Genomic DNA, 13,502 nt, shown 5'->3' with positions numbered 1-13,502 from the left:
CATTTGTGGGGCTTAGTCACAATGTAAGTCCCAGCATAGCCCTTTCATCTCTCATGAATACAGACTGGGTATTGTGTGAAGTTCTTGAACTGTAAGTGACTTTAAATTCACTCTAGTGGACAAGGGTGAGAAGAAGTCATTTAACTTTTAATAGACTTTCAAGGACGAATGAGCAGCTGGTTGAGATGGAATATGAAATGACCCTTACCATTTCCCTAAACCCAGAATTCAATCTTTGAGGTTTCAAATAATGTGGTTAACTTTTTTTCCTCCCCCAGTTTCCATTCCTCCATTCCTCTCTCCTCTTCCTTCTTATATGGGAAGGGGGTATGTGGAAAAAAAAAAAAAATACTTTAGAGAGGCTCTTCTGGCTCTTGCTGCACTGAAAATCATGAAATAAAGTTGGCCCTTCAGATATTTCTTGCCAGAATTCCAGAATAGAAACAATTGTTTCTGCTTTATATGACTGATATTGCGTGGAGTGAAAAAAGACTTGTGCAAATAAGCGTAGCTCCACTGAAACTGGTGGGACCACACCAGGGCATTGCAGCTGAGGATCCGGACCTAGTTGTTTCATCCTGTTTGTGCTTGGAAAGAGACTTTAAATGGCATCTTATGCACTGCAGTTCTCCCTGGTTTTACGTGCCTGGCTTGAAGAACTAGGCTGGGGGGTGGGGAGGGGCGGGCAGTTGACTGACAAATTAACAAGCCAAATTTTTCAGTGGTCCAGCAGTTCTGATGATCTGCATTTGTCTAAGTTTTTGAGGTGAAGAACAAACACTTCTATCGATCATAGTTTCTAGCTCCCCAGATTGCAAAACACAAAGTATTTGATTTTCAGGAAATATATGCATCTCTCATTTCTCTTAGTGTCAGACTTGAAAAGACAGATACTATCCGCTGCATTAAGTCTTGTCGACCAAATGATGTCAACTGTGTGTTGGATCCAGTCCACACAATTTCCCACACTGTCATTTCACTGCCCACGTTCAGAGAATTTACAAGACCTGAAGGTAAGTGGCTTGTTCCTTGTTCCATTTAATAGACTACAACATATAAAACCTCCACCGGAAATCCTTGCCTAAAGCCAGACTAGCTACCGGTGCAGTAAAATGTTTGCACAGTTCCAAATTATAGTGTACTATTCATTTAATTAAAACCTTCGATATCCAGGAGTTTTAATTTTATGGGGCAAAGAAAGTCATTCTGGTCTCTAACTCATACAGCTTCCCTGTGTAAGGAAATATTGAGTCTGAATTCCCATTTACCACATTTAGTCACATAATAGCCATGTGCCTCGTGACTTTTTTCTTCCCTTTTTGCAGATTTTGCCATAGGAAGTAGGTGCTCATTATATTTCTCTCATCTGTTTGTGGTCTTTTGCTTGCTATTGACAGGTGGCTTGGTCCAAGAATATAGCCTTTATCTACATGAAAACATTAATCATAAAATACATTATATTGAGCATACTATCCAGTATTGTGATTTACTGATTTTTGACCTATGAAAAAAATAAATGTTGTTTTTTAAAATATAGGATAAAGGAAGGGAAATTCCAAGGACTGGACAGGAAGTTTTTAAGCTAAGATTTTCAAAAAGCATCAGACTAAGTAGATGTCCAGGCATCCAAAATGAGTTTTCCAGCCCCAGATGCTGCATTCTCATGGGCACTGGTATATTTTTTTTTTAGTTTCTTCAGCCTCTGCAGTACCTGCGAGTTTTCAAGTACTGCAGCTCTGTAAGGGTAGCACTCCCTTTGCTTAGCTCCTGTATAAACTTACAGATAAAGAGCTAATTCTTGCTCCTTGGCATTTGCATTCATTTTCTGAGAGCTTCCCTGGGGACTGTGTTCACATCCCTAGGGGGGATGACAGCCACCAGCCCTGCTCCTCTGTAGGATGGGCCACTGTGTGGCACAGACACAGAGAGAGAAGAAGGGGAGAGAGGAAAGGAAGATCACTTTGGAGGGGTTTTTAAAGAACTTCACTCCCTGTTTCTGATGCACCCAGACTCTCTCAGCCTTACTACCTCAGGAAGTTGTCCTAAATGAAAGCCAAAGCTGATTCTTCTGTGCCAGGCAGAGGGAGTAGTGCAAGAGACATCCCAATCCTTGTTCATATAGGAAAAATTTAACCACCACCAATAACTTAGCTGAGAAGAGCTGCTGTAGGTCATGTCAGGCCCGTTTCAGGCCTTGGCTGGCCCCACTTCACAGTGAACAGGGGAATGCCCCATAGCCACTTCTGCTCCCATACACACCCCTTTAGCTTCACCAGGTGTACTGGCAGCAGAGCTAAGAGTTTGGCCCAGAATCCTTCCCAAACCGTTCCCTCATTAGTCCATCCTCATGATTTAATAACACGAGATGAGACCTAGCAGTCTGAGAGTACTACCGAAGCCCAAGTACTACCTAAGCTGTAATCCAGTGCATGGCCTTGGGTGAATCCTTACAGCCCCATGGTTTAGTTTCATGATCTGTAGAGTGAGGATAATAATGAGAATAATAATAGTTACCTCCCTCACAAGAGGCTTGAAAAATAGTTTCGATTTTATTTATTTATTTATTTTTTAAAAACCTAAAGAACCTCTCCAATACAAAAAAGGACTCTGTAATTTGTAATGGCAATACTTTGTGTAACTGCCTAAGGGAATCGGAGTTCAGGGGATCATCTGTTTGGTCCCCCTTCACTGCCCAGCCCATGGATCCTCAGTGTTGTCCTCTTTGTGATATTTGCTGGAAGTCCTACTGGTTTCTAAGAGTGGTCTTTCTGGACTCTCAAAGTAATAGTGTTTTGCCTTCAGGGCTTCTTGGATGGTGCAGGAGGAGAAAATAAATCTATTCAAATCCTCCCTTCCCCCAGGTGTTCTTTCTTTCCGTTTTAAAGGACAAACTGGGGGTGGGGAGGTGTCCTCCACCAGCTTTGAGGTCAAGCCATTTTGGGTCAAATTCTGTTGGGTTCTTCAGTATTGTTTTCAAATACTTCTCAGTACATTCTATGATACTCTTTGTTTGCAGAGATTATTTTTCTTCGTGCCATCACACCTACATATCCAGCCAACCAGGCAGATATAATATTTGATATAACAGAAGGAAATTTAAGAGATTCCTTTGATATCATCAAACGTTACATGGATGGTATGACAGTGGGTGAGTAGAGTGTTTTCTGCTTACTTTCTTCTCTCAATAGTCTTGTAGAACAAGGTTGAAGAAATTAAGTAATTAATTTCTACCTTGATTTTCAAGCCTGTATTGATTTAATATTCTCCAGTTCCATATGTGTAATTTGAACTAATATTGCAGGTATTTTTAAATTCAAAATACCAGAAGCCTAAACTTTAATTTGAGAAGTATTTTAACTTTTTTTTTTCAGAACTGGCTCTAATTAGAAAGGCAAATGGCTTAGCTTTAAGATGATGAGGTTTTCCCACTATAACAAAGCCAAATATAAAATATGTAGTACGTCTGCAAAGAGACTGTAAGCTTAATTAACTGTTCTTTCTTGTTTAAACAGCATTGTACCAATTTCTGGATAATAATCAAAATTTTAAAGCAGGACTGGATTTACTGAAACTGCTACCTGTTTTAATATTTAATGACAGGCTGGTTCAGTTTTAAATAGATACCTCTGTTGAGTATAGAATATAGATATTTGATTTACAGTCTCAATTTGGCAGGGAAGAGACACAGCATGAGGTATACCTGTGTACATGGGTCATGCGCTAGACCTGCATCTCATCATATGTCAGGGAGGGGCTGCAGCACAACCTGGGGTCGTATTATCTGGTAGGTTTCTTTCAGAGCAGGGCCCTTTTGGAGGATATAATACATACTATATCCAGTATGTAATGTGTGTATTTATCTAGGATATATACACACACGCATACAGATATATAGGTCTAGTATATACTGTAGCTTGGCTCTTGCTGTGGGACTCAACATCCCAGGCACAGCTGGCAAATGAGATGAAAGTGGCAGTGCCCAATGTGAGTTGGTAGTGCAGAGGCACATACGCTGCGATTCTCATGCTTAGAGAATTAGGATGGCAGGTATTCAAAAGTGGTATTTGATTGCTCTTTAGTAATGTTTATTTGTGAAAATTAAGGAACAGTATTCCCAACGAGCATTTGTGCTTCAGTATGTGAATGTGCAGGTTCTGCTCAGGTTTATGCATGTGCTTCTGGGCTTTCTAGCAAGACGTGTCTGGATGAAAAGAAAAACCGCTGCTGTGCTTCTTCCATACTGTTTTGTGAAAAAGGTCGTATTTAGGATGATCTGAAGGTGGCACTGTTGCATTTCAGAAGCATGAAAGTGCAGCGTCAGCTGTGCAAAGGTTGCATGAACTGTAGATAAAAATCATAAGTCATTAGGTTCATATTTCTTTCTTTATCAAACAGAAGCATACATGTAAATGCTGAGAAAGAGGGAGAGTCTGTTACAGCAGGATGATAAGATTACAGATTTCAGGTATTGGGTTGATTCTTTAAAAGAGTATAAATGTTATCAGATCCCACAGCAGTTACAGTAGTTTGCTTTACGTACTATGTTCTTCTTTCCACCTAAAGTAAGAAAGAAGGATGTGTTTAGAAATTTGACTGGCCAAGGTATTCAACTGAGGGAATCATTTCCATTTTGAATAATAGGACTGCAGGTCAATGGTATTTTACTTGGTAAACTGGATATCTGCCCCACAACGTTAGGAGACAAAGGATATTCTTATACATCAGGCTGAGAGGATATGATATACACCTAAGTACATTCTCAGCTCTGCAAAAGAATTGGGCAACTGTTTCTTCACCTCAGTTCCCCCATGTGCAACATGGAGATGATAAAACATGTCTACTACTGTTCTTAATTAATTCTTGTATGAGAGAGTCTTAATTAATTCCTCTATGTAAAAATACTTTGAGATTAATGGATGGAAGCTGCAAAGTAAACTGCCTGCAGCAGAATTGGAAAAGGAAAAACAAAGCAAAACCTCAGCTGATACTACCTGGAGGGGCAGTGGTTCAGGACATCGTGTTGTATGTGTGAAATTAGGATTGCAAATAATTCTGCCAGCAGCGGTTCTGCTGCTCTCATCATAATATCATTTTTCTTTTTATTAATAATCAGAATGTTAGGTGTTCCCATAAAAGTACTGGGAAGTTTTCAAGACACATAAATAAGATGGGATCCTAGTCCACAGGAGTTCACAAAGTGAGTCCTTCCTGTAAAGAAAGGGGAAGGGTTTGTATAAGCGTGGAAGAAGACAAAAGGCATAGATGACATCAGAATTATTGGTTATCCCATTAAATTATAGGAAAATAGGAACTGTGGAGATATAACAAAGGCACTCGAGCAGAGCAAATGTCCAACTAGCCCAGAAACGAGTGGAAAATATATGGGCCAGTATCAGACAGGTATGCAGGAATCTTTCTCCAAATATAATGTTCCAGCTTGCTGCAATCATGGGTGTATATGCTTCTGGAAAGGCACACCTGGACCATCATGCTTGTTGACGGCTGATGGACGCATGCCTCTTGAATCTGTGTAGCCTATTTTTTAATCTTTTTTTTGCTGCCTGTATTGTAGAGAAAAGAATATGTTCACTCTGATAATAAATCATAGATGCATGAGTAAAAGGAATAATAAGCATGTTTCGTTCTGCTGTGGTATTTCAGAAGAGATGACCAGAGTATCAAAGCTATTTTATCTGCTAATGGAAATTAGATCACCACCTATCTTTTATCTATGAAACAAATTAACAAAACAAGGACTAGCTGAGAGAGAGATGAAATTAATAAAAGCATATGGAAAAAAACAGGAAAATAGTTACCAATGTTACTGATAGAGCTGAGCATAATAAACCTTGACCTGGTGTCAGGGCAGAGGAAACCAATGGAGAATTCAAAGAAAGAGGGAGCACTGGGAAAAGAAGGGAAGAAAGGACAGATCAGTGAAGATGCTGTTGCAGGAAGTCTGTCATTAGTAAAACAGTTTTTCGCTAGATTGTCGCAAACAAGAAGAAAGATGATACCTTAAGAAGGAGCTGCATCTAAACTGTGTTGGTGTGAATGGAAAGTAACGAGATGGTCTCAAAAGCACTAACACTAAATAAAAGCGAAAAGCTACAAGTTTCTTTTGGTAAAGGTTTAGAGAGTGGGAGCAGCTGTTAGAGATGGAATTACAGAAGAAGAGTGAGGATTTCAATACTGATGGAGAACTGTGGTCTGACAAGACTTGGGTCATCAGTTTTAGCTGTTACCCCATCAAGTTGACACTGGGACATCAAGAGGATGTTAGTGAAGCTGAGAAGTAGGTAGGATCGGTCAGGCTGTTTTGTGATTTGTTGAGTGTGTAGGAGCAGGTTGTCAGGAAGGAAGAAGATAAAGCTACAAACAGAGGAAAGAGCTGCCCCAGAGAATGTTAGAAAAAGAAAAAACATGGTCTCCCATAGGGGTTGTAGGAAGAGGAGCCACAAAGGTATGAGAAGGAAGAGGTAAGAACAGTATTGCAAAATCAAGGAAAGAAAATATATCAAATGGGAATCAATGATCAGCAGTATCAGACAAGGAGGAGCCAAAAGTAGTAAGAGCAGACTCCAAAACTACCTATGCTGACCTACAGAAGGTATCTTCCAGTGGAAGAGAAGGAACAAAAGCCAGCCTGCTGGAGTGACAGTGGGTAGATTTCCTGCAAGGTGAAGAAAAAGAATTGTGTAAAAATTATATTAAAAAGACATGTGAAACCTCATTCTTTTCAGGTTCAAGAAGTGCTATAGGACTCTGTTGCCTGGTGTGGTTACAGGCCAACCTGGCACTGAAGCCAAAAAGTACTGTTAACAACTGAACATCACTTATTAGCATGGATGAGAGAAACACAGAAGTGCAGACCTATCCAGGTTGTTCGGTTTTTTTGTGGGTTTTTTTTTTAAAAAGAAAAAGCTTTTATAGACTTTTCACTGCATTCCTCCTTTAACCAGCTGTCAGTGAAAAATGAAGAATGCATTTTCAACCTGTACAAAAATGTCCTATCAATGCCTAAGGTATTATCAGATACTATAAAACATTTCCCCCCTCAGCTATGCATTCATTTCCTTAGGTGACTGTAATACAACTTTGGAGTCTGCTATAACTTCAGAAACATTTAAAAATTTCATAATAGAGGTAAAAGTAGTTTTGATAGGCTGAAATCTGCCATATCGCATTTGATACTAACCTAAGCATATATTCTTGCCTATTAAGCAGAATGGTACTGTTCTTATCAAAAGCATGCAAAGCCAACACAATTATAAAAAATTCAGTTGTACTTACAGAGCTTCTCAGTGGTTTCGTGCTGGTGCTTGAATACACTGATATGAATAGTTGCTTATAATTTTACAGATATGTACTACTGCTCTCCATTGTTATTTGCAAGGATTTCACTGCTATCCCTGTCCTGAATTTCCAGCCTCTTTTACACATGTGATAGTTCATGATGTTACGTTTGAACCCTTACAGAAAGTGTCTCAACTACTGGTAGCACAACGCTGGATTTTATATTAGTCTAATTTCTGCTATGGTATCATGATTATTTATTATGTTCTAGAGGCTTGAGGAAGACTTTTAAAAAAGGGATCAGAAAGTTAAAAAAAAACCCAAACAGCAGAAGAAAGTGTGTTTGTGGGATCCCAGCTTGGCTGGGGCAGGATAAGGAGAGGAGAGGTTTATTTGACTTTTTGAGAAACCTGTCCTTAGCACAGGAGTAGTAGTTCTGTATCTCATAAGTAGTTTGGCCATTTCCAGTGTGGCGAAGTCTTTTCACAGTCCACCACGCAAATGTTTGTATGGTCTGACATTAAATTCAGAGTCACTGGATTGCAAAAGATTTGGTTCTGAACTTTGTCCGTGGACCCACTCTGCAGTGCTGGGCAAGTACCTTCATATTCCTCTCTGCTTCTCCCTTATCCTCTGTTGCTCCTGACTATTTATCTTTGGGCCAGAGGCTGGCTGGCTCTTGCCATGCATTTGTTACGGTGTTTAGCATAATGAGATCCCTGGACTGATTGGGGCTTCCTGGCACAGATGCAATGCTGAAAGTAGCAGTTCACCTACAATTGCTTTTCTGTGGGGAAATGGAGGCGAGGTGTAGGCAGAGCCAGGGTGTCCAGGAGAGCTCTGCTGTTCACAGGGGTGAGGATTTCAGCACATAGTTATCTCCCCTTGTGGATGCTCTTACTAGAAAGTAAGCAACAATAGCCACCTTTTGTCATGACTATAATGTCATTAGCATGAAACGACAATGGTGTCTGGCAATACAAAACCGATGCTGTCCGGTCATTCACTGTGAGCACACAGAGCAGGGACATAATTCAGCAGGTTTTTTGACAGGCTCTTCCAGCCTTATGTTAAAAAAAGGCACAATCCCTTTCAGTATCTTTGTTCTGTTTTCATCTAGGTTTGCCCCTTCCAAAAGAGAAGCCCCTCAGCAAAGAATATTTTTTGAGTTTTTCTCTATGCCAGGTTGCCCCATTGAAACCAGTAACTACGCATCTGAGACAAGGGTGCCCAGAAGCCATTTGGTAAATGGGATTCTAGATTTATTGCCTGAACCTGCCTTTTCGGGATGCTGATGACTGCATTATTCAGTAGTCAAATCTCTCAAGAGCTTCCCTCCCCTCCAGAAAAAATGTCAGACTGGAAAGCTCTTCTGGAGGCAAACAAGAAACTCCAGCAGGAGGTGGAGTTTCATTTTGTGTCTGAGAAATGCTGAAGGTGGTTGTCTGGTGAGAATGAGTCTTGTGCTCAAGTGGAGCAACCTTCCTAATGCCAAATTTCACTCTAGCACATTGCAAGTATCTGGTTAATCAAACTCTCCTCCTTGATTCCGGGTTCTTCTCACCCCTCAGGTAGGAAGGTATAACATATTACAAAAGTATTCATACAGACCACCTTCAGTTTCAATTTCCATAAAGCCAGCAGACATATAAATAACACTGCATCTCTGCAATGTTTTGTGAGCTGTAGCATGAAGTATAAAACCTGCCATCTTGGGAAATAAATGGACCAAGTCAGGGAACAGCGAAGGAGACCGCTGAAGATCCTTGGTTCAGACTACCTAGCATGCATTTTTTGGTACTAATTTTAAACAGTGTGCTGCGATGTTACACAAATGAGCAAATAAAGCCAGATTCGGAATCCAGTACACTAAGAAGCATACTATAGCAATTCCTCTGAAAGATGTCTGCGTCCGTTCAGCCTTTTGAGGTTCTTTGCCATGATTTAAAGTAATCAGATAGTCAGAGACCTGCTTTTCTGAGGATCTCTGAGCATGAGATGTTTGTGTGACTGATTCAGCTGCTTCCGCTGCTCCTCCTGAGTTTGTGTGTTGATAGCAAGTATCTCATTCCTGCAGTAGTGCCTGTACACCCTATAAAACTGGAGATAGGAGGTAAGAGACTCAGGGCATGTCGTAAATCTTTCCCAGTGCCATGGACAGATTCATGGCTCACTTAAAAAACCTAAAAAACAAAACAAAATAACAACAACAACAAAGAACACCCCACAACCAAAAACCAGACAAACAAATGAACAAAAACAAAAAAACTCCCACCACTCAAACTTTTATTTTTAATTTTTAAAGGGGTCAACTGTGGTGAAGTGACCCCTTATTTCAGCCTTATTTTGAGAATTGGTCAGGGATTAACACACATTAAGATTCAGAAAGCTTCCCTCGACAGAAGTTCTGCTAACAATACCAGCAGAGCTGTCGCCTCTAGGTGATGACTGAGCGGCTATATAAGGGCTTTCATGTCAAATCCTCAGGATTAGGTACCTTTTCTTCCATGCTAAATTGAATCACAGAGCCATATCATGCTGTGTGCCGTAATGTGGCTCTTTGCCAAGAAATGCTTAGGGTTACAATAATTAATTGCCAGGTGTCATGGATATGCTACTGTATCAAAGCTTGGCTGAAACTGAATAATGTGGTCGTGGGACAGGTAGAGTAAACTAAGCCACTCTCACTAAATGGAGAGATTGCACGGATGTGGTGATGTACTGTGATGGACACTAAACCCCCTGTAAATAAGATAGTGGGAACAAAGTATCAGGAAGTCTGATTTCTGTGATTTCGCACATTATGGACATTCAGCCTAGAAGGTTTTCCACCTGTTTTTGTAATATGAAAGGTTCTTATACTGCATACAGCATGTCACGTTCTCAAAGGTGAAACAGGAAGGATTAAAAAAATATATGGTGGAAACTATTTTTTAATGAGACTGCTTCAAGTACGGTTATTGCATTTTAGGCATGAGTGATTTCACAGCATTGTCAACGTTAAAAACCCATTGCGAGGTTTGGCTGGAAGGCAAACCAGAGATCTAAAAGCACTTCAGGTTTGCCAAACCAAGATAAGAGCACATCTCTCTGAAGTTATTTTGGTATCCTTAATAAAGATCATAGTATTTGTAAACTAGCCAAACCTCAGTGAAGTCAAAGGTTGTTTTTAATTCTTTCATAATACCAAGCCTCCATATGATCCAACATGACAGATAATAGCTTTGAAAATATTTACCATTTGTTTCTGGCTAAAAAATGTATTAGTACCATGGGGCCTCTTTATTGCCTCTTTATTTGATGCATTTCAGCAATCAAAGCTTTCTAGAGAAACTCAAGTGTTAATGAAATTAAACTTTGTTGAGTGGTTGAAAGATAGCATTTATAATAAATTGAATCCTAAATTTCTGATCTAATAAATATGGCTAATCAGAAAGATACTTTTTCATGCTGAAATGTAACTGCTGTACTGTAGTTTCCTTTTCCTTTTTTTCTTCAGAGGTGAAATAAAAGGCAAAAAGGAAAGCAGACTGAAACAGTTTTAGCTAACCTTAAACTGAGACTTGTACCCTAGGTGAAAACTTCAAAGTCTGGAGAGTATTAGACACAGTAGTTTGGACAGTCTTCAAATAAGAGCTTTGTTTTTATGTGGTTTATAAATGATTACTGTGGTCAGCAGATATTGGGAGCATGGAAGAGATGTGAGCTGTTGCTTATGGTCATGGGGGCAGGCCCTCTCCTCTTTTATTTTGAGGGGTGTCTTGCCCTGCCTTTGATCTGCTTCTGCACCTCTTAGAGAAGGACACAGTATAGCTCTGAGCTGCCCTGTTGGGTAGCACTTATTAATTGCTCTGGGCACATGGACATTTTTGCCTGCCCCTGAGATAACTGGGGTCAGCATTGCATTGACTGGCCCAGGGCATCAAGAGTCCTCTTTATGTTGCCGGTGCAATACTCACTGTTAAGCTCCTAAATCAACATTGCCTGTCTGTTCCCTCATAGAATCATTTTGGTTGGAAGGGACCCTCAAGATCATCGACTCCAACCATTAACCTAACACTGACATTAAACCACGTCCCTAAGAACCTCATCTAAACAGCTTTTAAACACCTCCAGGGATCACGACTGAACCACTTCCCTGGGCAGCCTGTTCCAATGCCTGACAACCCTTTCCATGAATAAATTTTTTTGAATATCCAATCTGAACCTTCCCTGGTGCAGCATGAGGCCATTTCCTCTTGTCCTATCACTTGCTACTTGGGAGAAGAGACCGACACCCTCCATGCTACAGGGAGTGTTGGGATTGTATTAAGTGATCTGGAGCTTTGTTGGTGCTCAAAAGGGAAATCTCCCTCTCCTGTCTGCCTCTGAATAAACACTCCAGCCCTTTCTCTATTGCCAGTATTAGTGCTTGTGCGGCAAGCCACACTTATGTTTTATTTTTTCTTTTAGGTGTTAATCCAAGGGAAGGGGTGGAGGATATAGCAGGACTACTATTTGTGATCAGTGAAATTGCCCTGAGTGTCATGTAGCTTATGAAAGTGTGATTTTATGTGTCCAAACTGACCTATAAAGCATTTTATAAGCACTTGGTTGCTCAGCAGTTGAAAATTAGGCCATTTTCTTTGGAATTGAATAAGTTCTGGAGGTCCATCTTTGAAAAGCACATGCTTATGAAAATCTTCTCCCCAGATACTTCAGCAAAAATATGTGTAGCCATATACATTCCTGTGAAGCAGTTCTCCATCAGCATGGAAACCTTGTTAACTCCCAACTCTAACTTGATTCTCCAAATCTATTAGTTTGTGAAGTGTTCACCACCAAACTTGAATGAAATGTCTAATTCACAATGTTATGAGGGCAATACACTTCAAAGCAAGAGGAAATCTATTTCAGTACTTGTATTTTGATTAATGAGTTTTCTGAATCCTTTAACCATATTTATGTTTGTCAGGTGTGGCAGCTCAAGGATTAATTATATCTTCAGAGCTATTTTTCTGTATATGATTTGATGCCTGCAGTGATGATTACTAAGAAATATTTCATTTTCCAAATAGCAGCTACTTATTAATGAAACAGATTATATCAGAAACTATAGAGCACCACAAAACAGGAGCCTACATTGTTATTGTCACAAGTAATTGAGAGAAATAGAGATAGCTTTCCAAAAAAAAAAAAACCCACAAAAAAAAACAGAGGAAAAAATGAAAAGTACTATTTAGCTTTTGAGAGGTGGAGGAATCTAAGATGTACATTAACTTTCTGAAGTCAGCAGACATCTGGTGGTCTGGTAAGTGCCTGCAGTTTGACAGCTAGATTGTGCCTTTAGGCACAGTCATGAACTAGAGAGGACTGGAGGAACACAATTCCTGTGAGACTGCTTTTTGAGGCACAGCCTCCTGCTCTGAAGGGCAAAAAAAAGGGTTCTACATCAACAGCAAAAGGAAGAGTAGCAAAAATGTGGGTCTGCTTCTGAATGGGGCAGGAGATCTGGTGACAAAAGACATGAAGCAAGCTGAAATATTCGATACCTTCTTTGCCTTATTCTGTACTGATAAGACTGGCCATCAGGAGTCCCAGGGCCCTCAGAGCAATGGGAGTATCTAGAGCAAGAAATATTCACCCTTGGTGGAGGAGGATCAGGTTAGGGAACATTTAAACAAATTGGACACACCCAGGTCAATGGGAGCTGATGGGGTGCCCCCACAAGTGCTGAGGGAACTGTCTGATGTCATTGTGAGGACACTCTCTATTAGATAATGGTGATCAAAAATTTCCATGAATTGGAAGAAGGCAAATGTCACTCCAACCTTCAAGAAGGCCAAAAGGGAGATCTAGGAGGACTACAGGCTGCCCAGCCTCACCTCAGTCCATGGGAAGGTGATGGAGCAAATTCACCTGGAAAACATTTCCAAATATATTAAGGACAAGAAGGTGACTGGAGTAGTCATCAAGGATTCATGAAGGGAAATCATGCCTGACCAACCTGACAGCCTTCTACAAAGAGCTGACTGGATTAGTGGATGAGAGAAGAGTGGATGTTGCTTATGTTGACTTCAGTAAGGCTTTCAACACCCTCTCCCTTAATATCCTCATAGGTATCCTGAGGAAATCTAGATTAGATAAGAGAACAGTGAGGTGGATTGAAAAACAGCTGAACTGCCACAGTCAAAGGGTTGTGATCAGCAGCACACCTAGTAGCCAGT

The 13,502-nt window shown here is 40.3% G+C and overlaps 1 protein-coding gene across 2 annotated transcripts in view; it reads left to right on the top strand.

The window, feature by feature from the left end:
* The window catches only part of FBLN1 (fibulin 1), a gene marked incomplete at its 5' end in the record, with an annotated part of 80,383 nt that overhangs the window by 58,113 nt on the left and 8,768 nt on the right, over positions 1–13,502 (top strand). For both annotated transcript variants that reach the window (XM_080363856.1, XM_080363855.1), the window contains 2 exons: positions 871–1,013; positions 3,017–3,148. In XM_080363856.1, the coding sequence (XP_080219982.1) occupies positions 871–1,013; positions 3,017–3,148 (275 nt within the window). The remainder of the gene's footprint in view (positions 1–870; positions 1,014–3,016; positions 3,149–13,502) is intronic.

Source organism: Nesoenas mayeri, assembly GCF_963082525.1.
Source record: "Nesoenas mayeri genome assembly, chromosome: 1".
NCBI lineage: Eukaryota > Metazoa > Chordata > Aves > Columbiformes > Columbidae > Nesoenas > Nesoenas mayeri.
The sequence above is the reverse complement of the archived record's forward strand: the minus strand, read 5'-3'. Positions and strand labels throughout refer to the sequence as shown.